Source organism: Pseudopodoces humilis, chromosome 30 (genome assembly GCF_049639895.1).
Source record: "Pseudopodoces humilis isolate 2021_Gansu_Grassland_sample_001 chromosome 30, ASM4963989v1, whole genome shotgun sequence".
Taxonomy (NCBI): domain Eukaryota; kingdom Metazoa; phylum Chordata; class Aves; order Passeriformes; family Paridae; genus Pseudopodoces; species Pseudopodoces humilis.
In genome coordinates, this window is record NC_142229.1 from 2,255,261 (window position 1) to 2,280,629 (window position 25,369).

Sequence of the window (25,369 nt, forward strand, 5' to 3'; positions counted from 1 at the left end):
ATCACCGCCCTGAGGGGGCGCGGCCCCGCCGCCATGACAGTACGGCCCGCCCTCCTTCCCGCCCTTTTCCCGCCCTCCTTCCCGCCCTTTTCCCGCCCTCAGGGCCCCGCTCTCGCGAGACTTCGCGCGCCCCGCCCCTTCCTGTAATGGCGGCGCCCTAGACCGCGCGGCCGGGACCCGCAGTCACCGCTGTCACCGCCGCCACCGTCACTGTCTTCTCTGTCACCGCCGCCACCTCTGTCACCGCCACCATGCACTCGGACGATGTGAGTCCGACTGTTCTTTGGGCCCCGTGTCAAACGCCCGCCCCGGCCGTGCGCCCGCCCCACGTGGCCGGGGGTGCCGTGTCCCCAGCGCGGCTGCGGCTCGAGGGGGACAGAAGGGCCGGGGGGTGTGAACGGGGACTTGGCAGCAGCCGATGTGCTGTGCCTGCGCTCGTTGCGGCATCGCGCTCTCCCTGCCCGGGGAGCACCGAGGGAAGCCCGATGTTTGCGGGGTGTCCCCCTCAGAGCCCCGCGAGGCTGCCGGGGCCGGGTGAGGGCTGTCCCGGTGTGACACCCGCTGTTTGTCCCGCAGGTTGTCTGGAGCATGCTGGGGAACAGGCAGTTCTGCTCCTACAAAATGACGTGAGTTTGGGGGGGCTCTGGGGAGATCCAGCAGGGAAAGGAGGGGGGGCACATCTCGGGTACCCCCCAAACCCCAGAGTGCCACCTCTGTGCCACCACGGCCGCCTGTGAGAGTCACAGAGGATGGGCTGAGCTGCGGGAGCAGTGGGGTCTTCCTGCCCTTCCCTCGTTAATTCCCTGTCCCCTTTTTTCCAGCACCAAAACACAGAATTTCTGCCGGAACGAGTACAACCTGACGGGGCTGTGCAACCGCTCCTCCTGCCCGCTGGCCAACAGCCAGTACGCCACTGTCCGCGAGGAGAAAGGTGGGAATTCCTTCCTGGAAAGGGCGTTTGGAGCCCCCATCCCTGGAGGTGTCATGGCAGTCGATGCCTGGATGTGGCACTCGGTGCCCTGGGCTGGGATCAAGGTGTGCATCAAAGGCTGGATTTGATCTGGGCAGTCTTTTCCAGCCTGGATGGTTTTGGGATGGAGCCCGTGGGCAGGGAGGGGAGGGTGGCAGTGCCCGAGGGCAGCTCTGGGGAGGGGCTCAGGGCTTTGTTCCCTGTCCCCAGGTCGCTGTTATCTCTACATGAAGACGATCGAGCGGGCAGCGTTTCCCCGGCGCCTCTGGGAGCGGGTGAGCTCGGGGACAGTGACAGCGGCTCTCTGTCCCCACGGAGGGCAGCGAGGCGAGGGAACAGCCCCCAGCTGGGCCAGGGGAGGCTCGGGGGTGGACAGCAGCAGGAATTTCTCCATGGAAAGGGTGGTCAGGCCATGGAACTGCCCAGGGAGGTTGGGGGTGCCCATCCCTGGAGGTGGCACTCAGTGCTGGGGACAGGGTGGGATCCACCTTGGAGGGCTTTTCCTTAACGGTTCCCTGACCGTGGGAGCGGTGCAGCCCCTCCCGAAGGTCCCTGCTGTGTCATGCTCTGTCACCAGCCCTTCCCCTGTCCCTCAGGTGCTGCTGAGCAAGAACTACGAGAAGGCTCTGGAGGAGATCGACGAGAACCTCATCTACTGGCCCCGCTTCATCCGGCACAAGTGCAAGCAGAGGTTCACCAAGATCACGCAGTACCTGATCCGCATCCGCAAGCTGACCCTCAAGAGACAGTAAGGGACACGGGGAGTGACCATGCAAGTGACCACTGCTGGCTTCTGGAGCCCCTCTGCTGAGTGCTGTCACTGCTGGGACACAGAGCTGGTCCCCGTTTTCCTGAGGGGTTTCAGGTGGATCTGGCCTGGAAGAGCTGCAGGAATCCAGTGTATAAATGCACTGAGGGAATGTCCTGTGCTGGAAGGGACCCACAGGGATCACTGATCCCAAATCCTGGCCCTGCACAGACACCCTAACAGCCCCTGCTGGGAGCTCTGGCAGCCTCGGGGCCGTGCCCATTCCCTGGGGAGCCTGGGCAGTGCCAGCACCCGCTGGGGGAGGAATCTTCCCCTAAAATCCAACCTGACCCTGCCCTGGCACAGCTCCAGCCATTCCCTGCTCCTGTCCCTGTCACAGAGCAGGGATCAGAGCTGTCCCTCGGGAGGAACTGCTCCTCCTGTGGCCCCTCCAGACCTTTCCCCATCCTCTGGACGCTCTCCAACAGCTTTAGATCCTTCTTACCCTGAGGCACCCAAACCTCAGGCCATTCCACACGCTGGGAACGCTGCAGCTGCTGCTGCTGGAGGCTGTGACATTCCCAGTGCCTGTTCCCTGCAGGAGGAAGCTCGTGCCGCTGCGCAGGAAGATCGAGAGGCGCGAGAACAGGCGAGAGGTACCGATGGCCCCGTGTCACCTGATGTCACCTGGTGCCACCGCTGCTGTCCCCGCTGCCCCTCGGCCTCACGCAGCTGCTCTGTGTTCCCTAGGAGAAAGCCCTGATTGCTGCCCAGCTGGACAACGCCATCGAGAAGGAGCTGCTGGAAAGGCTGAAGCAGGACACGGTGAGGCTCACACAGAGCTCGCACTGCTGCCCCTGGGGGCATGGGGAGTGCCTGGCTCCCCAAAACACGGGCAGCCCCAAAACACGAGGGCTCCCCTCTGCTCTCTGCACAGGGAGCCCCAAAACACGAGGGCTCCCCTCATCTTCTCTGCAGGAGCGCGGGGTCAGAGTTGGGAAGGGGCTGATCCACACCTCAGTCTGAGGCTGCCCCGTGCAGCCTTTCAGTGCCCCCCAGCCCAAAGTCCATCTTTCTCCTTATGGAAAATCCCAATTTCCTTTTCAGTATGGAGACATTTACAACTTCCCCATCCACGCCTTTGACAAGGCCCTCCAACAGCAAGATGCAGAGAGCGAGAGCGAGTCGGATGCAGAGAGGGAAGAGGATGATGATGACGATGAGGTAAAGCTTCCAGCCCTGCCGTGGTGCTGAGCTGGGCTGCTCCTTTCCTGCTGGCTGAGGAGCGCTCAGGACAGCTCAGAAAAACCTCGTGGTGGCCTTGGTGGCTGCTCCATGACACAGCTCAGTCCCTGCCTGTGCTGCTTTGCTTGCAGGACGTGGACAGAAGGGAGTTTGTGGAAGCAGAGGAGAGCGAGCTCAGCGACTTTGAGGTGGGTGAAGCACCAGGTACAAAGTGAGGCTGAGCTGCTTGGGCACCTCCACCCTCAGGTGTCTCTGGGGCAGCAAAATCAGAGCTGTAGCAGAGAATTGTACAGTGGGACCCCAGCCCAGCTTCTCTGGAGCCAGGGACTGTGGAATGGGATCGAGGTGATTTTGGGGAAAGAGGAGGTTTAGTTACACAACCTGCTCTGACATCACTCTGGTCACTGAATTCTTCCTCAGGACATGGATAAGTTGGAGACAAGCAGTGAAGAGGAGCAGGAAGAGGAGGAAGAAGTGGAGGAGAAAGCTTCCCACTCCAAATCTAAAGGGAAAACACCCCTGAAGGGCCCAGCCAGGAGAAAACGTCGCTACATTGAGATAGAGTATGAAGGGGAAACAGAGCCAAGCAGCAAGACAAAAGCAGCCTGAGGCCCCCTGATCCCATTTTGTACGGACTGACAACTCCAGATGTGTCACCAGGGCCTGACTCCACCTCCACCCCTCACAGGACCCTCAGGAACTGCTGGTTTCATACTCCACTCATTTTCTGCAGCAGCAGCAGCAGCGGGGTTTGTGTCCCGAGCCCAGTGGTTGCAGTGAGTTTGTACGACTGGGTGAGGCCCAAAGGAACATCCCCACCTCCTCTGCAACCACAAAAGCTCAGCCCAGACTGGCCTGGGGAGCTCTGCTGCTCCCTGCGAGGCTGGAGGAACCTCCCGTGGCCCTGGGGGCACCTGGATGTGTCTGGGGGAGGTGTGGGGCTCACAGGTGGGATGAGAACGACAGAACTCTTAAATAAATACAAGTTTTATTGTACAAAAGGGGGTGAGCAGTGTCAGGCACCTCAGGTGCTCTCCTGCACCTTCCTGAGGCATTCCCGCACGCGGTTCTCCTCGCAGCTGCTGTGCACCCCTTCCAGCAGCACCTGCAGGGGAACAGCAGCGTTCCCAGTGCCCTGGCGCTCCGCTGTGGTGTCACCCACCCTCCCCTGCGGAGCCCAGCACAGGCTGACCCCCATCAATCCCCCATATGGGATGGGGGAAATGCAGAATCCTGCTGGACTGAGGGGGAGCTGCCTCACCTTCACCTGGCCCTGGGAGCAGCGATCCAGCAGGATGAGGCACTGGGTGGCCCTGTGGAGCAGGGCAGCTCTGACGGGCTCGGGTGTCGGGCCCCGCTCCGTGTGAACGTCCCAGAGCAGCCTCAGCAGGGCCTTGAGGAGCACGGGGAGCCTGCAGGGCATCCTGCAAAGGGAAACGCCTCATCCCAAAGCCTGCCCGAGCCAGGGGACAGCACAGCCTGGGGCTGCTGTGGGGCAGGACTGGTGCCAGGACAGCCCTGGACACGCAGGAGCCTCGGGATGCCGTTGGGAATGGACCCAGCCCAGTCCACAGCACAGGGCTTACCCCACAGTGATTTAATTTGTGCTTTTGGAACAAGCACAAGTAGGAACAAAATGAGGACCCAGCTTTGTTTTGGAGCCAGGTTTTTGAGAAATGCCAGTGCGCAGTTACTGGGGCAGATTCTCCCTTAGGATTTCAGGGCCTTTTCCTCAAGAAAAAGTAACTTTGGGCCTTAAAGTGGAAACACTCAGGATTGGAATGAAGCATTCGTGCCAGGACAGCTTTTCTGTGTGTAATCCCCCCAGAGGTACCTGGGCCAGGCGTGCTCTATGGTGCACTGCAGAGTCTCCAGGATTCCCAGTCTGGCCTCCTCCTCGGGGCCATCAGACACCTCCAGGTAGCCCAGGATGACTCGCTCCAGCCTCTTCAGGTGCCTCACGATGAGGATGCCGAGTCTGGAGGCACAAACACACCCTGAGGAGGGAGGGTAGATACCCCTGGATCCCAAAAACACACCCTGAGGAGGGAGCATGCCCTTGGATACCAAGGGTGGGTCCATCCCTGTGCTCTCTCCTCCTCAGGAAGATGGACAGGGCCCCAGGAACAGCTCCCAACCCCTTGGGAAGGTGGGCAGGGCCCCAGGTGCAGCTCCCAACCCCTCGGGAAGGTGGGCAGGGCCCCAGGTGCAGCTCCCAGCCCCTTGGGAAGGTGGGCAGGGCCCCAGGTGCAGCTCCCAGCCCCTTGGGAAGGTGGGCAGGGCCCCAGGTGCAGCTCCCAGCCCCTCAGGAAGGACCCCAGGCACAGCTCCCAGCCCCTCGGGAAGGACCCCAGGAACTGCTCCCAGCCCCTCAGGTGCTCCTGTCCCCTCTGTTTCACCTGGTGACGAAGGTGGGTAGGGTCCCTGCGTAGACCCTGCGCAGCGCCAGCCGATACTCGGCCTCCATGTGGGTCAGCACCAGCTGCAGCACCTGGTCCCAGGGGGCTGTGGCTCTGCCGTGGCCCTGCTGCCGCTGGCATCGCTCCAGGATGGGCAGCAGGTCCAGCAGGCACAGCAGCACTGCCTGGTTTGGGGATACATGGGGAATGTGAGCTCCTGCTCTCCAAAAAACAACAAACCCCAACCCTGTGGCCACCCACAGTGCTTCAAACCCCTTCCCTGCCCACCTGGAATGGGGCAGGAGGCAAGAGCTCCTCCCTCTGTGCTATTTTCCTGGAATCTACTGAGTTGCTTTACAGGACTGCCACAGGGAACAGGCTCAGCCTCCTGCTTTAAGCTGAGGGGCTGCTGCTGCCCCAAGGCACCTGAAACCCAAGTGCAGCCGTCCTACCTGGATGAGAGGGGCCTCCCGTGAGTAGAGGTGGTTGTAGAGGGCGTGGAACACCACCTGGGCCCTGTTGAACTGGCACAGATCCGCTCCTGGCTGCAACAACAGAGAGTAGGACGTTACTCCTGGGCAGAGTAAAAACCTAAGGAAAGCTCACCCTTCCCAAACCCTGGGAAGTGTGAGGAGCTGCTGGACGTGCAGGTTAAACCCAGCCACACACCAGGAACAGAGGTTAGGAACCTGACCCACACCAGGGAATGGCTGGAGCTGTGCCAGGGCAGGGTCAGGTTGGATTTTAGGGAAAGGTGCTTTCCCCAGAAGGTGCAGGCACTGCCCAGGCTCCCCAGGGACTGGGCACAGCCTCGAGGCTGCCAGAAAATCTCCATGGATGAGATCTTTGGGGTGTCTGAGCAGGGCCAGCGCAGGACTCTGATCCCTGTGGGTCCCTTGCAGCCCAGGACATTCTGTGGCTGACCCTCCCTTCACACAACCCCGGCAAAGCGCTCCAAGCCCTCCCTCCCTCACCACGTTGAGGACGATGTGGTGCAGGCAGCGCACTCCCAGCACTTTGTTCTCCTCCTGGAAGTCATCAGAGAGGAGCAGCGCGGGCGGCAGGACCCGCTCCAGGTGCGGGCACAGCCAGGGCCGGCTGACGCGGAGCAGAGCCCAGGAGAACACGTCTTTAGAGGCAGGGTTACGCTTCCAGGTGTCTCTGGAGAGACAGACACAGCTCAGGGAACACACAGTGCTCGTTTCCCATGCACTCGAGGCTCTCAGCTGGCAGCAAACTCTGACAACCATTCCACAGCACCTTCCGCTGCTGGGCATTTGTAAAGCTCCTGGTTTCATGTTTATCATCTCTTGAGCCTCATCTCCATTTCCCAGTATTTCCTACAGAGACCCTCCAAACACGCTGCACTCACTTGGTTAACTCCTGCTTCAGGAGCCCCATCACCACTCCGAATCTTCCTTCCTCTTCCCCTTCCTTTCCCCTCAGGAATTCCTCCACGGAGCCGCAGCCCTCAACCCGGAGCAGCCTCTCCAGCAGCTCTTGAGCCACCGCCCGAGTCCCCGCCGTGCTCCAGGGCCTCTGCTCTTTGTGCGTGACGGCGAAGATGAACGCGTGTCCCAGCAGCCGCCGCAGGCCGGGCCCCACCGCGGCCGTGCCCAGCTCCCGCTGGCTCCGGGCAGCTTCCAGCTTCTGCAGGAGCAGCAGGAACGCGGCCCCGACGCTCTCCGCCCGCTCGGCCAGCGCCGCGTCCTGCCCGGGGGGCTCGGCCCCGTCCTGCTCCCGGCGCGGCGGAGCCCCCCGCTCGCCCAGAGCCGCCGCCAGCTCGCCCCGCGCCGCCGAGCCCAGCAGGGAACGCGGATCCGCCGGCCGCAGCAGCGCGCCCAGCTCCCGGAGCGCTTCGGGCCGCTCGGACAGCGCCAGCAGCAGCGCCTGCTCCGCCGGGACTGCCCCGGGAGCCCGCTCGGGGCTCGGGCTGCTCCCGGCCATGGCCTGACACCGGCCCCGGCCGGACCTCCCCGGCCTGGAACCCCGCTACGGACACATGGCTGCGGGCGGGGAGCCGCGGGACACCCCCGGGACGCCCCCGAACACCTCCGGGACACCTCAGGCACCCTCACGACCCCTCAGAGACCCCCAGGACACCTCAGAGACCGCCTCAGAGACCCCCGGAACCCCCTCAGAGACCCCCGGACACCTCAGAGACCCCCCAGCAGCCCCAAGACCCCCTCAGAGACCCCCGGACACCTCAGAGACCCCCGAGCAGCGCCGGCCCCGCGCCGCCGCCAGCCGCACCACGCGCAACAACTGTCGCAAAATCCCCGCACTGATTGCCGTAAAGGCGATGGCGGAGGGAGGGGGCGTGGCTTTGCGTGAATAAATTAGCATCCCTAATTAACGAGCGCGGTGCGGGACAGAGCGGCCGTGCGGGGCGGAGAGACCGGGAACCGGGGCACAGAAGGCACGGAAAGAACGGCTCAGAGAGGATAAAACAAAGGGCCGTGAGCGCTGGTGGGGACAGCGAGGTCGCCGTGACCGGCAGAGCAGTGGCGCGGCTCTAGGAGCGGGCGCGGGAATGGCTGCCCCGATCCTTCCGGTTCATAGAGATGATGAATGGGAGCGGCACGCGGCTGCGTGACGTGTGCGCCCTGCGTTACGACATGGCACAGTCCCATCTGACTGCCGGGGGGTCCTGACGTCACCGTGACGTCACTTTATTATCTGCCAAAACTCAAAAGATAGCCTGCGGTGCTTCTGGGCTTTCTGTGATGTCACTGCTGACGTCATTCCCTCGGTGTGAAAGGCGATTGGGTGATATCGCTTTACGTCACTTCCTTTCAATTCAATTCGTATGTTATGGGGTGTGTGGTGTCGTTGCTGACGTCATCCCCTCGGCGTGGGCGGTGCATGTGACGTCACTTCCACGTCATCTCCTTCCCGTGTCGATAATTAGTGGAAATGAACAATTTCAGGGGTTGTGCGCAGCTCCGGGGATTTCTGTGACGTCACTGCTGACATCACGTTCTCTCGGATGTGTCGCAAATCACTGGGAATGGGCAAATCAGGGGCCCCACCCTGCTGGGGGCAGAGCTTGGGGGATGGCCGGCCCTGGAGGGGTCAGCGGTGTCACTGCCGATGCCATCATCCCTCGGACACATGAAAAGATCGGGAAATCGGGGACTTTGTGGGTCTGACTGGATGTGGACACAGTTCTTGGGGTGCCTTAGTGCTGGGGGAGTCAGTGATGTCACTGCTGTTGTCATCCTCTCTCGGATGTGTCAAAAATGAGTGAAAATGGGGAGATCGGGGGGTTCCACCCTGAGCTGGGCACAGTTTGGGCGGGTCCTGGCACTGGGGGGGCAGCAGCTCGATGCTATTTTGGGCAGTTTGTCACCACATAAAGGGGTCACGGCCAGCAGTGTCCCCTCCTCAGGCACCTGGGGGGCTCAGCCCCCCCTGGGCTTCACTGGGGCCCCCTGGACTTTACTGGGTCCCACTGGGCTTTACTGGGGTCCCCCTGGGCTTTATTGGGGGCTCCCTGGACTTTATTGACATCCCCCCAGGCTTTATTGGGGCCCCCCTGAGCTTTATTGGGTCCCCCCCTGGACTTTACTGGGGCCCCCCTGGACTTTATTGGAGGCCCCTGGGCTTTACTGGGCTCCCCCTGGGCTTTACTGGGCTCCCCCTGGGCTTTACTGGGGCCCCCTGAGCTTTATTGGGGCTCCCCTGGACTTATTGGGGTCCCCCCAGGCTTTATTGGGGGTTCCCTGGGCTTTATTGGGCCCCCCCTGGATTTTATTTGGGCTCCCTTGGACTTTATTGGGGCCCCCTGAGCTTTATTGGGCCCCCCCTGGGCTTTATTGGGTTCCCCCCAGGCTTTACTGGGGGCTCCCTGGGCTTTATTGGGACCCCCTGCACTTTATTTGGGTCCCCCTGGGTTTTACTGGGGCCCCCCTGGACTTTATTGGGTCCCCCTGAGCCGCCCCCGCAGCAGCCACAGCTCAGACCGACTGAAACCCATCCATTTAATCCTTTTTTCACACAAAGCTGTGCAATGCCTCTGCCCCATGGGGATCCTGGGGGGCTCAGCTCCAGAAAGAGCTCTGTGCAGCAAAGGGGGGCTGGGGGAGGGGACCCCCCACCCTCCCCCACCCTCCCCCACCCCGGGGCTCAGCTTCCCACAGGGAATTCCAGCCTGTCCCGGCTCCGTGGGGAGCACAATCCCAAACCAAGGCACGGCCTTTGGGATAAAAATCCCAGCTGGGAAACCCGGGATCCTTGCAGAGGGGTGGGTGATGCTGGGCGGTCCCGCGGTGGATCCCGCTGGATCGTGGTGGATCCTTCCGGATCACGGTGGATCCCACTGGATCGCGGTGGATCCTGCAGGACCACAATGGATCCCGCAGGATCGCGATGGATCGCTGTGGATCCCGCTGAATCTCCGTGGATCCCACTGGATTGCCGTGGATCCCGCTGGATCGTGATGGATCCTGCTGGATCGCAGTGGATTGCGCTGAAGCCTGCAGGACCATGATGGATCCCACTGGATCATGATGGATCCTTCAGGATCCTGCTGGATCACAATGGATCCCGCTGGATTGCCGTGGGTCCCGCTGGATCCTGCTGGGTCGCCGTGGATCCCGCTGGATCTCGCTGGATTGCAGTGGATCGTGGTGGATTGCAGTGAAGCCTGCAGGACCACGATGGATCCTGATGGATCATAATGGATCCGGCTGGATTGTTGTGGATCCCACTGGATCCTGCTGGATCGCCGTGGATCCCACTGGATCCTGCTGGATCACGATGGATGCCACTGGATCGCCATGGATCCTGCTGGATCTTGCTGAATCACCGTGGATCCCACTGGATCACGGTGGATCACGATGGATCCTGCTGGATCGCGATGGATTGTGATGGGTCCCGCTGGATCGCAGTGGATCCCGCTGGATCACACCAGCTCATCCAGGAGGGTCCCGATGGCGGCCCGGGGCTCCGCCGCGGGTTTGTTGCACATGGGGCACACGCGGCGCACCTCCAGCCACTTCAGCAGGCACCTGCGGGCAGGAAGGCGGGAATGGCCATTCCCGCTGGGAATTCCGCGCTCCCGGCCCGCTCTGCCAGCCACACTCACCTTCTGTGGAAGGCGTGCTGGCACGGCAGCACCCCCAGCTCCTCCTGCAGCCGAAAATCCTCCAGGCAGACGGCGCAGGCCTGCTGTGGGAGGTGAGACGGAGCCTGAGGGCGGCTGTGAACGTGGGGAACCGCCAGAAATGGCACAGCTCGGGAAATCCCGGCTGGAAATGGCTCGGGAAATCCCGGCTGGAAATGGCTCGGGAAATCCCGGCTGGAAACGGCTCGGGAAATCCCGGCTGGAAACGGCTCGGGAAATCCCGGCTGGAAACGGTTCCCAAACCTCCCGCAGGGAGAGGGATTCCCTCCCGATCCCAGCCCAGCCATCCCCACATCGCATCCCCAGCCTGTCCTGGCCTGCTCCTGAGCACAGGGAAATTTCCATAAGGGTTATCCCGGTTAATCCCGGGGATGTGTCCCAAGGGTTATCCCGGTTAATCCCGGGGATGTCCCGAGGGTTATCCCGGTTAATCCCAGGGATGTCCCGAGGGTTATCCCGGTTAATCCCAGGGAATGTGTCCCGAGGGTTATCCCGGTTAATCCCAGGGAATGTGTCCCGAGGGTTATCCCAGTTAATCCCAGGGATGTCCCGAGGGTTATCCCGGTTAATCCCAGGGAATGTGTCCCGAGGGTTATCCCGGTTAATCCCGGGGATGTCCCAGGGGTTATCCCCGTTAATCCCGGGGATGTCCCGAGGGTTATCCCGGTTAATCCCAGGGATGTCCCAGGGGTTATCCCGGTTAATCCCGGGGATGTCCCAGGGGTTATCCCAGTTAATCCCAGGGGATCTGTCCCGAGGGTTATCCCGGTTAATCCCAGGGAATGTGTCCCGAGGGTTATCCCGGTTAATCCCAGGGGATCTGTCCCGAGGGTTATCCCGGTTAATCCCGGGGATGTCCCAAGGGTTATCCCAGTTAATCCCAGGGGATCTGTCCCGAGGGTTATCCCGGTTAATCCCGGGGATGTCCCGAGGGTTATCCCGGTTAATCCCGGGGATGTCCCGAGGGTTATCCCAGTTAATCCCAGGGGATCTGTCCCGAGGGTTATCCCAGTTAATCCCAGGGGATCTGTCCCGAGGGTTATCCCGGTTAATCCCGGGGATGTCCCGAGGGTTATCCCGGTTAATCCCAGGGATGTCCTGAGGGTTATCCCGGTTAATCCCAGGGATGTCCCGAGGGTTATCCCGGTTAATCCCGGGGATGTCCCGAGGGTTATCCCGGTTAATCCCGGGGATGTCCCGAGGGTTATCCCGGTTAATCCCGGGGATGTCCCAGGGGTTATCCTGGTTAATCCCAGGGATGTCCCGAGGGTTATCCCGGTTAATCCCAGGGATGTCCCGAGGGTTATCCCGGTTAATCCCAGCTCCATCCCCAGCCCGGGCCGGTCCCGCTCACCCCGTGCACGTTCAGCCTGCGGGCGTCGCCTTTCAAAACCACCTGAGGGAGAGAAGGAGGGGAGGATTTCCCACCAGGACCTCGAGGCCCGGGAGGGGCTGAAGGGCTCCGGGCAGGGCCGGGCGGGGCGCGGGGAGCTCCGGGCAGGCTGTCCCGTCCCAGCGCCTTGGAACGAGCGGTTTCGGTCCCCGCTGTGTCCCCGCTCACCCCAAAGCACCCCCGGCTTTACCTCCTTGTAGCCGAAGCTCTCGCTCTGCGCCTGGTGCCGCAGTTTGCTGAGGAGGGTGAGAAAGGCACCGTCAGTTCGGCAGCCAAAAACCCTCGGGAAGCGCCTGAAACCCCGGGGAACGCGCCCCTCCCGCCCGGGATTTGGGATCGGCGGCTCCCGGGCTCCGCTTGTGCCGGAGCATCCCGAGCTGCCGTGGCCGGGGTGGCAGCGGCGATGTGTTCGCCTTCGGGAGTCGTTCGCAGGGCAGGGATTGTGGCTCCCGAATTCGGGCTGAATTCCCAGCGCCCCGGCGTGACCCGGGCCGGGGAAAAGCGCCCGGCACAGAACCGCGGCCTCTCCTCCAACCCCGGCCCCAAAACGCGCTCCCAAAAACGCCTGGGGGATGCGGGGGGCAGCAGCTGCAGCCTCGGCTTTTGGGGTTAAAAATAGCAGGGAAAGCAGGGAAAGGCACATCCTTCCTTCCCTGCCCCGCACAACGCGGCCCTCGCACGTTCCCTGGAAAACAGGAGCCCCTTCCTGCGCTTCCTGCCCTGCTCCGGGCGCCGGGATGGGGTTTGGCCCCGTTTTCTGGGACAAAACAGGATCTGGGAATGGCCAGGGACACCGAGCCCCCGGCTCACCTGATGAAGTAGCAGCAGAAGATGAGGCTGAGCACGAAGATGAAGATGCCGGTGCCGAAAATGACCATGTAGATGTTGAAGGGCAGGTCCTGGAAGGTGATGGGCGGCATCGTGCAGGGTTTACTGGGGTAAATCAGCCCCAGGCTGCAGGAGCACCCTTAGGGGGAAGGGAAATTCAGCGGTTAGATGGAAAAATGTGAGAGCAGAGAGAGCCTGGGCTGGCTCTGTCCCCTTCGGAGTTTGCCAAAGAGCAGCACTGAGACATCGTCCTGTGCCTGGGGAGCAGAGATCTGCCCTGGGAGAGGAGATCTGCCCTGGGAGAGGAGATCTGCCCTGGGAGAGGAGATCTGCCCTGGGGGAGGAGATCTGCCCTGGGAGAGGAGATCTGCCCTGGGAGCAGAGATCTGGAGGGGGAGCAGAGATCTGGAGGGGGAATGGAGATCTGCCCTGGAGGGGAATGGAGATCTCCCCTGGGAGCAGAGATCTCCCCAGGAAGGGGAGTGGAGATCTCCCCTGGGAGTGGAGATCTGCCCTGGAGGGGAATGGAGATCTGCCCTGGAGGAGAGAGGAGGTCTCCCCTGGAGGGGAGCAGAGATCTCCCCTGGGAGCAGAGATCTCCCCAGGAAGGGGAGTGGAGATCTGCCCTGGAGCAGCCCAGGGTGGCAGCAGCATTCCCACAGCCGCTCCTCCAGCAGCAGCCCTGGCAGGATCCGTGCAGGAGGCCCTGCTTTCATCTCCAGGGGAGCCCAGGGAGGCTGGAAAGGGATTTAGGGAAGGACAGAGCTGAAAACCAGCTTGAAAAACAGGAACAGTTGGCGGCTGTCATTGCCCCAGGAGGAGCAAGTGGCTGCTTCGTCCTCGGTGTCAGCAGCAGCTGACCCAGTGCCCTGTCCCAGCAAAGGCACGGCTGCCACCCCAGGGCCACCACAGGGGACACGTGGATGTCACGCAGGGCTGGTGACAGCACAGCCAGCCCAGGAGGGAGCCCCAGCCCCCTGACTCTGCTCAGAGCTGCTGCAAAGCCGGGCTCCCACACGGAATAATCCCCGTTTTATGTCTGGGAATGGCTCTGGCCCCTGGAGCCCCGGCTTTGATTTCTCACTTGAAAGGAGAGGAGCCCCCAGCCCCATCTGTGCCCACAGAGCAGCTCCCCAGCCCCTTCCTCCCGCCCTGCTCCTCATCAAACAACTCCTCCAGGAGCTCTCCTGGATTTAATTCCAGCCCCTCTGCCTGCTCCGTGGGACAGGCTGGAATTTGGGAGGACCAGGGAGGAGTGAGCAGCAGAACCTCCTGCAGCAGTGGAGACACCCAGGGGGACAGGGGACAGCAGGAGCCCGGCCCAGCCTGGGCACCCCGAGCACCTCTGGGACTCCCAAATTCCAGCCTTTCCCAGGAATCTGCTGGGCTGGGCCGGGTGAATTCCCGTGTCCCATCCGTGCCACACCACGCAGCCAGGAGCCACCTGGCCCTGGGGACAGAGGTTTGGTGCTGTGCAGCTGCACCAGGGGACAGCCTGGGCTGCAGGAAATGGCCTTTTCCTGCCACTTCTCCTGCAGACACCAGAGACAATCCATCCTCCACCTCACCGAGGGAAATGTGTTTGTTGGGTCCTGCTGCTCCTGGGGCCACCAGGTGCAGGAAGAGACAATAGGAAAGGTTCGTGATTTTTTTCTGTTTCCTTGCTGGAAATGATTGAGAAATGCTCCAAAAAAAAATCCCCACCCCAAAACAAAACAAAACAGAACAGAACAAAACACAGACAGCTCTAAAAAAAAACTCCACTGAGCAAGACATGAGGTAATGCTGGAGCACCTGGTGGTGAGGCACGGGCTGGAGAGCCCCAGCACATCCCTCTGGGTTGGTCTAAGGGGCTCAAAACCCAGCTCACCATCCCAAAAACCACCCCCAGCCACCCCCCTCTCCTCTCCTGCTCCAGCCCCTGCGCTCTGCCCCTTCCTGTGGGGCAGCAATCCCATCCCTGACCCCACAGGGGCCCTTTTGGGACTCACCAGCTCAGCCAGGGGCATTCCCGCTGGACAGGCCTTCAGGAACTCCCAGGCTCCAGGGAAATTCCCTTTGCTGCTCCGGGACAGCCCATGGGATGTGAGGAGAAGCTGCCAGGACCTGGAGCAGGGGGTCCCTGCCGAGCTCAGACCCCTCTCTCTCCCAGCCCCTTCCCTGGGCGTGCTGGATGGTTTTGATTAAACCCTGCCCGAGGTTTCTGTTCAAGGGAAATGGATCAAATCCAGGCTTGACCAATGTGAAACGAGGGCCTGAGGGACACCCAGGGGAACAACCCAGCTCCAGCTCCCGGCTTGGCACCAGAACCAGCACCCCCGAGGGCTGGAGCGAGCACTGAATTGAAAAACGGGAGGAGAGGGATCTGCAGAGATCTGGGGAAGTGCCCACGGAGCCTCGGTGCCTTTCTCCTGCACCAGGGGTGCTCAGGGCTCCGCTTCGGCCACAAAAGTGTCCAGCTGCAAACTCCCGCTGCTCCTCGGGGAAGGAGGAGCCCACGCTTGGCTCATCAGAGCTGTGGTTTGCACCTCTTCCTCTTCCTCTTCCTCTTCCTCTTCCTCTTCCTCTTCCTCTTCCTCTTCCTCTTCCTCATCTTCCTCCTCTTCCTCTTCTTCCTCATCTTCCTCTTCCTCCTCCTCATCTTCCTCTTCCTCCTCCTCCTCCTCCTCATCTTCCTCTTCCTCTTCCTCTTCCTCTTCCTCTTCCTCTTCCTCTTCCTCTTCCTCTTCCTCTTCCTCCTCCTCCTCCTCATATTCCTCTTCCTCTTCCTCTTCCTCTTCCTCCTCCTCCTCTTCCTCTTCCTCTTCCTCTTCCTCTTCCTCCTCCTCCTCCTCCTCCTCTTCCTCCTCCGACCCCAGCCCTGTCCCCCACCCCCTCCTCCAGGCCCCCGTGCTCCAGCAAAGCCAAGTTTGGCCCCTCAGACCCCACATTTTGCTGCATTTCCAGTCGGGCCCCACAGGTTTCTCCCACCCCACTGAGCAGGGATTTTGCTGAGCAGAGCTTCTCCCTCACCCCAATTCCTGTTCAGTGAAACCAACAGAAACCTCAGCAGGTCGTGAAATAAAACCATTTTCCTCCTCTCCCACTGAGGCCGGGGAAGTTTCCATGTCGGTTTTGCTGGGATGCTGCAAAAAGCTCCCTGCAAAAAGCTCTCCTGAAGCCAAGTCAGGGATAAGGAGCTGCCCCCAAATCAATGAAAGTTCCCCAGATAAAGTTCCCTGGGCCTGCACAGTCCTGAGCTCCAGGCGAGCACCGGGAGGGAAAGCCGGGCTGCAAAGGAGGAGCTGAAACCCCAGGCAGCAGCTCAGCACACAGCGGCTGTCGGGACATTCTGAATAAACCCATTTAGGTTCAGATGGGATTTTTGCACCGGCTCTGATTTACCAAATATTTGTGAGCCTGGGGCTCGGAGCCAAAGCGCACAAGGTGGGTGCCCGGGGCTGCGGAGCCTCGGAACAAGGCTGGGCTCTGTCCCGCTGTCCCCAAAGCCTCGGGAGGCTGAGGGAGCCGGGGCTGCTCTCGGGAAGCAAAATTCTCTCATCTTTAGGAGGTTCTGTGAGCACGGCCGAGCCCGGAGCTGCCGCGGAGGTTTCCCTGCAGGCACACGCTGCCACATGTGCGCGACAAGTGCGGCGCCCCCCGCGCCCCCCGCGCACACCAGGGATGTGTTAGGGGACAGGAAACCGCTGCTGCCTTTATATTTAGCTTCAAAGGCTGTAACCCTTTCATAAATCCAACCAGCTCAGCTTTTGTTGCTGGGGCAGGGCTTTGATGGAATTCCCGGCGCAGCTTCTCCGCTCCTCGCTCCCAAAAATAGCCCGGTTCTCCTTTGAACCCTCGCACGAGCGAACTCAGCTTGGCGTTCCTGAGAGCTCCTCACGGCCAGCGCGACCCTGAGGGGCCGTGGGCTCCTGAAAATGAGTTTATTCCTCTTCTGCGGGCACAGGGAAGGAAGCTGGAGGTTGGTTTTTCGTCTGGTGCAAGCAGCCAAAGCGTGGCCGGTGCATTTCTCCGGGCACTTTCTCCCGGAGAGCCGGGCAGGGCACGCAGCTCCGGGGGCAGAACGGGGACACCGGGGCTTCCAGGAGACGGGGGATGCCCAGAGATGCCCAAGAGATGCCCGGAGATGCCTGGGAATGGCTGGAGGATGCCCGGAGGATGCCCAGAGATGCATGGGGGAAGTCTGGAGGTGCCCAAGGGATGCCCGGAGATGCCCAAGGGGTGCCCGGAGGTGCCCGGAGATGCCCAGGGGGTGCCCAGAGGTGCCCAGGGGATGCCCGGGGGATGCCCGGAGATACCTGGGGGATGCCCGGAGATACCTGGGGGATGCCCGGAGATGCCCAAGGGGTGCCCAGAGGTGCCCGGGGGATGCCCGGAGATGCCCAAGGGATTCCTGGAGATGCCCAAGGGGTGCCCAGAGGTGCCCGGGGGATGCCCGGAGATGCCCAAGGGATTCCTGGAGATGCCCAAGGGGTGCCCAGAGGTGCCCGGGGGATGCCCGGAGATGCCCAAGGGATTCCTGGAGATGCCCAAGGGGTGCCCAGAGGTGCCCGGGGGATGCCCGGAGATGCCCAAGGGATTCCTGGAGATGCCCAAGGGGTGCCCAGAGGTGCCCGGGGGATGCCCGGGGCAGGACACCCCCTGCCCACCCGCCCGGCCCCTCCCGGCTCTCACCGTGGCACCACTGGAACGGGGGCATCGAGCGGCTCCGTGGGGCCGCGGCTGCTCCTCCGGGCCATGGCCGAGCCCGAAAACCCCGCCCCGGCCCCGAAGCCCCCCCGGGGCCGCCCCCGGCCCGTCCCCGCCCCGCCGAGAGCTCCGATGCCCCGGGCGGCCGCAGCCCGGCGTGTTCCGGCCCGGGGCATCACCTGCCCCAGGTGGCACCAGGGACCCGCCCGAGGGACCTGTGGGGCACCCCCCGAGGGCTCGGGGCTCCCCGGGGGGTCTCGGTGTCAGGTTTACGACACCCTCAGTTAAATCTTCCGGAAAATGTCATCGTTGCGGGGGGGTGGGGAGGGGCTGGGATGGAATTCCCAGAGCAGCTGGGGCTGCCCCTGGATCCCTGGGAGTGCCCAAGGCCAGGCTGGAGCGGCCTGGGGCGCTGGGAGATGTCGCTGCCGTGGCAGAAGGTGCCATGAGATGAGTTGTAAGGTCCCTCCAAGCCGATCCAGAGTGGGATTGTGACACCCAGCAGGGGCTCGGGGACGCCCAGCGGTGACAGATGGGTGCTGGCACTGGTCCTGCTGTGCCCCAAGGCACGGAGCTGTCCCTGCGCGGCCCCCAGGGCCCTCTCCCTCCCCTTTCCATGATCCCGGCACAGCCCAGCGCCGCTCCGGGGGCTCTCCGGAAGCTCAGGAAGAATGGAGCTATAACGGGAGCGGGAGGACAATGAGGGCTGGCGGCCGGCGGGGCCACCAGGGCCATCAGGGCCACCAGGACACCCCTTCCTGGCCTTGGAACCTCCTGGGCTCAGCCCACCCAGCCCTGCTGCTCCTGGGGATGTTTGTCACAGCCCGGGTGCCCCTTCGGAGCTGCCTTTGGGACACTGGCACGGCCACCTCGTGCTGGAGGTGCACTGCCACCTGAGTGACCCTGGCACTGCCACCTGAGTGACCCTGGCACTGCCACCTAAGTGACCCTGGCACTGCCACCTGAGTGACCCTGGCACTGCCACCTGAGTGACCCTGGCACTGCCACCTGAGTGACCCTGGCACTGCCACCTGAGTGACCCTGGCACTGCCACCTGAGTGACCCTGGCACTGCCACCTGAGTGACCCTGGCACTGCCAGCCCGGCTCTGCTTCCCACCAGCCCCACTTTGTCCTCACTGCTGGGAAAAAGAGGGGACAACCCCAGGACAGGCCCTGAGTGGGATCTGAGGTTTGGGCACTGAGCTGGGCTCAGGTTTGGGCACTGAGCTGGGGCTCAGGTTTGGGCACTGAGCTGGGCTCAGGTTTGGGCACTGAGCTGGGCTCAGGTTTGGGCACTGAGCTGGGCTCAGGTTTGGGCACTGAGCTGGGCTCAGGTTTGATCCCTACACTGAGAATCTTGGGGCACTGGGGTCCATCTTGGCCCCGAGCACTCGGGTGCTGCTGTGTCCCCAGTCCTGGGACAGAGCCCAGCCTGAGCAGACCCAGGACAGAGCCCAGCCTGAGCAGTCCCAGGACAGAGCCCAGCCTGAGCAGACCCAGGACAGAGCCCAGCCTGAGCAGACCCAGGACAGAGCCCAGCCTGAGCAGACCCAGGACAGAGCCCAGCCTGAGCAGACCCAGGACAGAGCCCAGCCTGAGCAGTCCCAGGACAGAGCCCAGCCTGAGCAGTCCCAGGACAGAGCCCAGCCTGAGCAATCCCAGGACAGAGCCCAGCCTGAGCAATCCCAGGACAGAGCCCAGCCTCAGCAGACCCAGGACAGAGCCCAGCCTGAGCAATCCCAGGACAGAGCCCAGCCTGAGCAGACCCAGGACAGAGCCCAGCCTGAGCAGACCCAGGACAGAGCCCAGCCTGAGCAGACCCAGGACAGAGCCCAGCCTGAGCAGACCCAGGACAGAGCCCAGCCTGAGCAGTCCCAGGACAGAGCCCAGCCTGAGCAGACCCAGGACAGAGCCCAGCCTGAGCAGTCCCAGGACAGAGCCCAGCCTGAGCAGTCCCAGGACAGAGCCCAGCCTGAGCAGTCCCAGGACAGAGCCCAGCCTGAGCAGTCCCAGGACAGAGCCCAGCCTCAGCAGCCCCACGCTCACGAGGCATGGCCAGGCTCTTCCTTAGCACTGCCTTTATTTTCACAGGGTGACACGAGGCACGGAGAACACCCAAACACCACGACAGGAGCTGGCCTGAGCCCACACCAGGCCTGACATCACCAGAAACACACGGGACACACAACAGGGGACACACAGAGCTGCAGTGTTCCGGCAGGGAGGGACACCCATGCCAGGGGGGGACAACAAAGCCTTGAAGGCTCCCTGGAGGCCACAGGGTGCCGGGTGCCGGGGCCGGGTCCCCCCGGAGGCGCCTTGGAGCGAGCAGGCTGGGAAGGAGGCCATGGCCAGGCCTCCCTGGCTGGCAGAGCTGCGGGTGGAGGGCCTGGGCTGCACCCCCTGAGCCGGGGGGGCTGCGGGCGAGCCATGGGCAGAGCCCGAGCGGGGCGGGCAGAGCTCCCACGGTGCCCACGGCCCCCTCAGGAGCTCCTCTTGAGCCGCAGGGCGTTGTCCAGGGCCACCAGCTGGCGCAGGAAGCCGCGGTTGGGGATGATCCCGCGGTGGTCCTTGACCGTCTTTATGGCTTCGACCAGGGGCATGTGGTGGCGGATCATGAGGTAGGCGAGGACCAGGGTGGCCGACCTGCTGACCCCGACGGCACAGTGCACGAGGATCCTCCCTGCGGGGCACAGCGGCTGCGTCACAGCAGAGCCGGAAAAATCCCAATGGAAACCCTGGGGAGAAGCCAGCCGTGCCCTGGAGCCGTGCTCAGGTGGGCAGCACCTGGCGGGGTGTGAGGGGCTGTGAGGCACCGAGGTCTCCCTGGTGGCAAAGGTGTCAGTGTGTCCTGGGAGCCCAAAATGGACAGAACAGGTCCAGAGGCAGCTCAGGGCACAGGCTGGGGCTGTGACCCGAGGGGACAATGTTCTCATCCAGCCTGTTCCCTCTGGGGAGGGGGTGAGGCCATCAGGGGACACCATTGGGGTGATGCCATGAGGAGACACCATTGAGGTCATCCCATGAGGAGACACCATTGGGGTGATCCTGTGGAGGGGACACCATTGGGGTGATGTCACGAGGAGACACCACTGGGGTGATCCCATCAGGGGACACCATTGGGGTGATGTCATGAAGGGACACCAGTGGGGTGATCCCATCAGGGGACACCAGTGGGGTGACGCCATGAGGGGACACAATCGAGGTGATCCCATCAGGGGACACCACTGGGGTGATCCTGTGGAGGGGACACCACTGGGGTGATGCCATCAGGGGACACCATCAGGGTGATGTCATGAGGACACACTCTCCCAGCCTCAAAACACCTTTGTTTCCCAGGATCCTTCACAACAGCCACCACCAGGCCACCCCCAGCTCCCCCCACGCCTCGTCCCTCTCCTCTCCCAGACCCTCGCCCAGGGACCTTCGTTGAGGGCCTGGTGGATGAAGTCAGCGGCGGGGTAGAAGTAGGGGCTCATGTCGAAGGAGGGGGAGTCGTGGGCCTCGATGCCCAGGTAGCGGATGCCGGTGCCCTCGTAGTACTCGGCGCCGCCGCGCCAGCGGCAGTGCGAGGCGTTCAGCACGTGGGTGATGCGCAGCTGCAGCAGCTCCCGCCGGTTGGACGCGATATCTCTGCAGCGACAACGGGCACAGCACGGAGGGGACACCTCAGACCACTGGAAGTGTCCCAGCACGCTGGAAACGCTGTCCTGGACAAACGTTTCTGGCTGAGAGAGCTGGATGTAAAAGCCTGGCCGATTTTTGAGGTTCTTGGGTTGTAAGGCGATCTCAGAGCGCGTGGACAACCTACCTGTACCCACCCCAGCCTGGCAGAGCTGGGACCTCCCTGCTCACCTTTCTTCTTTGTCCCTGTGCTCCACACCCATCACATCCTGCTCTGCCTCACCTTCCACATGGAATCACAGGATCACGGAATCACACTATCACACTATCACACTATCACACTATCACACAATCACACAATCACAGAAACAGTGAAACACAGAATTACAGAATCACAGAACCACAAAATCAGTGAATCACACAATCACTGAATCACACAATCACACAATCACAGAATCAGAGGATCACTGAATCACAGAAACAGTGAAACACAGAATCACAGAATCACAGAATTACAGAAGCACACAATCACACAATCACTGAATCACAGAACCACAAAATCACTGAATCACACAATCACTGAATCACACAATCACACAATCACAGAATCAGAGGATCACTGAATCACAGAAACAGTGAAACACAGAATCACAGAATCACAGAATTACAGAAGCACACAATCACACAATCACTGAATCACAGAACCACAAAATCACTGAATCACACAATCACTGAATTGCTGAATTGCTGAATCACAGAATCACACAATCACACAATCACACAATCACTGAATCAGTTAATTACAGAATCACAAGATCACTGACTCACAGGATCACAGGATCACAAAAGACCTTCAAGATCATGAGTCCAACCCAGCCCTAATGCCCCAACTAAACCACAGAACCAGATGCCACATCCAATCTCTTTTTAAACACATCCAGGGATAGTGACTCCACCACCTCCCCGGGCAGACACCCCAGTACTTTTATCATTCTTTCAATAAAAAACTTTTTCCTAGCATCCAACCTAAATTTCCTTGGTGCAGCTTGGGGCCGTGTCCTCCCGTTCTGTCAGTGCTGCCTGGAGAAAGAGACCGAGCCCAGCTGCCCACAGCCTCCTTTCAGGGAGCTGTGCAGAGTGACCAGGTCCAGCCTCCCCATCCCAGACGTCCCCATTGCCCCGGAGTTGTCCCCTGTCCCCGTCCCTGGCCACACTCACTGGTCTCCCAGGTAGAGGCCTGGCCACACCTCGTCGGCATGGTTGCAGGCCGTTTTCCCGGTGTACAGCAGCCGCTCCAGCTCGAAGACGCTGAGGATGGGGTGGCTCCCGCGCTCGTCCCGCGGGGCCCGGCTCGGGGACCTGCTGCTGTTCCTGTAGAACCTGGACAGGAAAGCCATGGGAGCTGCCCAGAGCCACAAGGCATGCCTGTGGGGGCGGGGAGGCCGGACAGGGGCCTGGGGGTCACTTCTGCTGCTGCTGCCACCCACGGTCCTGTCGGGAAGCAGTGGAGAGGCTGTCAGGAGAGACGGCTCCTCACCCAGGGCTGGGGCTGAGCAGGGGAGGGAGTGGGGCTGGGGAAGGGGCTGGAGCCCCAGGATGGGCTGAGGGAGCTGGGAAAGGGCTCAGCCTGGGGAAAAGGGGGATCAGGGGGAATTTCGGGCTCTGCACAGGAGGGGACAGGCGGGGGGATTTGGGATCTTATCCCAGGGAACAGGGACAGGAGGAGAGGGAACGGCCTCAGGGTGGGCAGGGGAGGCTCAGGGTGGACAGCAGCAGGAATTTCCCCATGGAAAGGAGTGTCAGGAATCAGAACTGCCCAGGGAGGTTTGGAGTCACCAAGGAACAACTGGAGGTGGCACTCAGTGCCCGGGGCTGGGGACATGGGGCACAGGTTGGACTCGATGGTCCTGGAGGGCTTCTCCAGCCTCAGGGATTTGGGGCTTCTGTGGTGCTGCAATCCGGGACCTCTCACTCGGTCCCTGTTGTACAAACACCGGCCCAGAGCAGCCGGGTCCCGCCCTGCCGATGTCAGGAACATTCCCCACGTCCCTTCCAAGAAGGAAAACCGCTGGGGAGGAGTCCCTGCTGCCAGGCTGGGGAGGCAGCCAGAACCCCGAGCCCCCACGGGCTCTCGCTCCGGCCTTTGGGCTGAGGCCACCTTGGCAGGAGATGCCCAGGACCACCTCCTGCCTCTCTGCTGCCAGGGGACGGTGCCAGCTCGGGGCTGGCGCTGCCAAGCTGCGCTGGGAGCGAGGAGAGGCGGCCAGCTCTGGGCACGGCACCAGGCCGGCCAGGAAAAGCCCCCGAACAGGTGGAGGATTCCATATGGCACCAGGCAGCCTGGCCAGGGCCCAGCCTCCTCCAGAGCGGCACAAAACCCCGCAGGGAGGGTGGGGCAGGATTCACCCGCTGTGGGCACGGTCCTGCAGCTGCTCTGGAGCACCCAGGGCTGCTCTGGGGTGGGAAGGGTTAACTGCAGGGCATGAGAAAGCTCCTTTTACCCAGCAGCTCCTCCGGGGCACAGATCACATCTGCAAGGACCCTCCCCCGGGCAGTTCCTGCTGTCAGATGTGGTCAGAGAGAGCTTTTTGTGCTCCCTCAGGAGGAGAAATTCTCCTCCTCAGCTCCTGCTGCTGCTCGGGAGCCTCCCCTGTGCCCGGCTGGGGCTGTCCCTGTCCCTGTCCCTGTCCCTGTCCCTGTCCCTGTCCCTGTCCCTGTCCCTGTCCCTCCCCGGTGCCATTCCCGAGGCTCCAGCCAGCGGAGCAGGAGGAAGGAGCCCCCAGAGCCTCCGGCCATTTCTTGGCAAGGCAGAGGAGAACACTGCGGGGGCAGGGGGAGCTCGGAGGGAGCCCAGGGGGACACAGAGGGGTCCCCCGTCCCTTCCCGGAGCCAGGGGGGCAGCTCAGCCCCTGCCCAGGTGTCACCCCCGGCCCCCAGCACAGCTCAGCCCCTGCCCGGGGTCCCAGCCCGACTCATCCTCCCTCATCCAACCCGGGCTCCTCCAGGCTGGGAATTCGGGCTTGGCAAAGCCGGCCTGGGAAAGGGCAGGGTGTGTGCCTGGAGGCCTGGGTGACCTTGGCTGCAGCACAGCCACGAGTCCCCAGCGCTGGGGCACGGCAGCTGAGGAGCGGCTGGATCACCGAGAGGGCTGGAACAGCGAAATTCCAGCCGCTCCTGTGGCCACAGCTGGCTGGGAAAGCAGCCGTCCCCAGCCAGGCCGGGCTGCAGCCGCTCCAGCCCCGCGAGGGCTCAGGGGAGAGGCTCTGCCCCGCAGCCGGAGCCGGGAACAGCCCCTGGAGAGCTCCTGGAACCTCCCGGGCACCGCTCCGGGAACAGATCCGGGGCTCGCTCGAGGCTGCCCCGGGCCCTGTGCCCTGCTGGGAGGGAGGGGAGGGTCCCTGGGGATGTGGGGAGGGTCCCTGGGGATGTGGGGATGGTCCCTGGGGACGTGGGGATGGTCCTGGGGATGTGGGGATGGTCCCTGGGGATGTGGGGATGGTCCCTGGGGATGTGGGGATGGTCCCTAGGGACGTGGGGATGGTCCCTGGGGATGTGGGGATGGTCCCTGGGGATGTGGGGATGGTCCCTGGGGACGTGGGGATGGTCCCTGGGGATGTGGGGATGGTCCTGGGGATGTGGGGATGGTCCCTGAGGATGGTCCTGAGGATATGGGGATGGTCCCTGAGGATGTGGGGATGGTCCTGGGGATGTGGGGAGAGGTGCGGGATGCAGGAACCATCCCATGGGATACAGGGACGATCCCGGGGGATACAGGGACGATCCCGGGGGAAGCAGGGACGATCCCGGGGGAAGCAGGGACGATCCCGGGGGATACAGGGATGATCCCGGGGGATGCAGGGATGATCCCGGGGGAAGCAGGGACGATCCCGGGGGATGCAAGGACAATCCCATGGGATACAGGGACGATCCTGTGGGAAGCAGGGACGATCCCGAGGGATGCAGGGACGATCCCGGGGGATGCAGGAAGGAGCCGAGCCGAGGCCCCTTGGCTCAGGGACACCCCGGGACCCGCGGGGAGGGTTCGGCCACCCCCGAGCGTACCTTGGCGAGGGCCGGGAGCCGGGGCACGAAGGCAGCGGGATCAGCTCCAGTCGGCCATGTCTCGCTGCTGCCGCCGCCGCCGGAGAGAGGCTGATGTAGGAACATCTATTTTAAGGCATGACATGGCCAGAGGCAGCGTTGTTTATGCCAGGCTGTGCGCGGAGGGGACCGAGGGACACGCGCGGGCACCACGGAGCAGCGACAGCGACAACAACAACGTCCCCAAATCCTCGGGCAGCCCCGCTGTCCTTCCTCCGCCTCCCGCCCGCAGGGAGAGGAGGA

The 25,369-nt window shown here is 62.5% G+C and overlaps 4 protein-coding genes and 1 non-coding gene across 6 annotated transcripts; 2 read left to right on the top strand and 3 right to left on the bottom strand.

Moving 5' to 3' along the window:
* Positions 1 to 122: 122 nt before the first annotated feature.
* On the top strand, positions 123 to 3,964 carry MAK16 (MAK16 homolog). The gene is made up of 10 exons (XM_005530819.3): positions 123 to 266; positions 577 to 626; positions 822 to 931; positions 1,181 to 1,245; positions 1,567 to 1,718; positions 2,320 to 2,374; positions 2,469 to 2,543; positions 2,826 to 2,942; positions 3,095 to 3,151; positions 3,384 to 3,964. Exons 1-10 carry the CDS (start codon positions 252 to 254, stop codon positions 3,570 to 3,572), a joined length of 885 nt encoding a protein of 294 aa, XP_005530876.1. The 5' UTR covers positions 123 to 251; the 3' UTR covers positions 3,573 to 3,964.
* TTI2 (TELO2 interacting protein 2) lies at positions 3,935 to 7,468 on the bottom strand. The gene is made up of 7 exons (XM_005530850.3): positions 6,735 to 7,468; positions 6,337 to 6,523; positions 5,815 to 5,907; positions 5,363 to 5,547; positions 4,798 to 4,941; positions 4,225 to 4,387; positions 3,935 to 4,068 (listed from the first exon to the last, which is right to left on the bottom strand). Exons 1-7 carry the CDS (start codon positions 7,307 to 7,309, stop codon positions 3,988 to 3,990), a joined length of 1,428 nt encoding a protein of 475 aa, XP_005530907.2. The 5' UTR covers positions 7,310 to 7,468; the 3' UTR covers positions 3,935 to 3,987.
* Positions 7,469 to 7,907: 439 nt separating this feature from the next.
* On the top strand, positions 7,908 to 8,001 carry LOC148182421 (small nucleolar RNA U13). The gene has a single exon (XR_015774742.1). It is a non-coding gene; the product is annotated as a small nucleolar RNA U13 (small nucleolar RNA).
* Positions 8,002 to 10,268: 2,267 nt separating this feature from the next.
* RNF122 (ring finger protein 122) lies at positions 10,269 to 17,410 on the bottom strand. Of its 2 annotated transcripts, none has more exons than XM_005530818.2 (6): positions 17,386 to 17,410; positions 12,694 to 12,850; positions 12,074 to 12,119; positions 11,845 to 11,886; positions 10,452 to 10,534; positions 10,269 to 10,374 (listed from the first exon to the last, which is right to left on the bottom strand). In XM_005530818.2, exons 1-6 carry the CDS (start codon positions 17,408 to 17,410, stop codon positions 10,269 to 10,271), a joined length of 459 nt encoding a protein of 152 aa, XP_005530875.1. The 2 variants fall into 2 exon arrangements, with proteins under 2 accessions (XP_005530875.1, XP_087924561.1); XM_088068435.1 differs by having other exon boundaries at positions 11,845 to 11,888; positions 12,043 to 12,119.
* A 2,054-nt stretch (positions 17,411 to 19,464) lies between these two features.
* Positions 19,465 to 25,324, bottom strand: DUSP26 (dual specificity phosphatase 26). The gene is made up of 4 exons (XM_005530817.3): positions 25,088 to 25,324; positions 22,244 to 22,516; positions 20,826 to 21,034; positions 19,465 to 20,084 (listed from the first exon to the last, which is right to left on the bottom strand). The coding sequence occupies exons 2-4, from the start codon at positions 22,420 to 22,422 to the stop codon at positions 19,885 to 19,887; spliced, it is 588 nt and encodes a 195-aa protein (XP_005530874.1). The 5' UTR covers positions 22,423 to 22,516; positions 25,088 to 25,324; the 3' UTR covers positions 19,465 to 19,884.
* Positions 25,325 to 25,369: the final 45 nt, after the last annotated feature.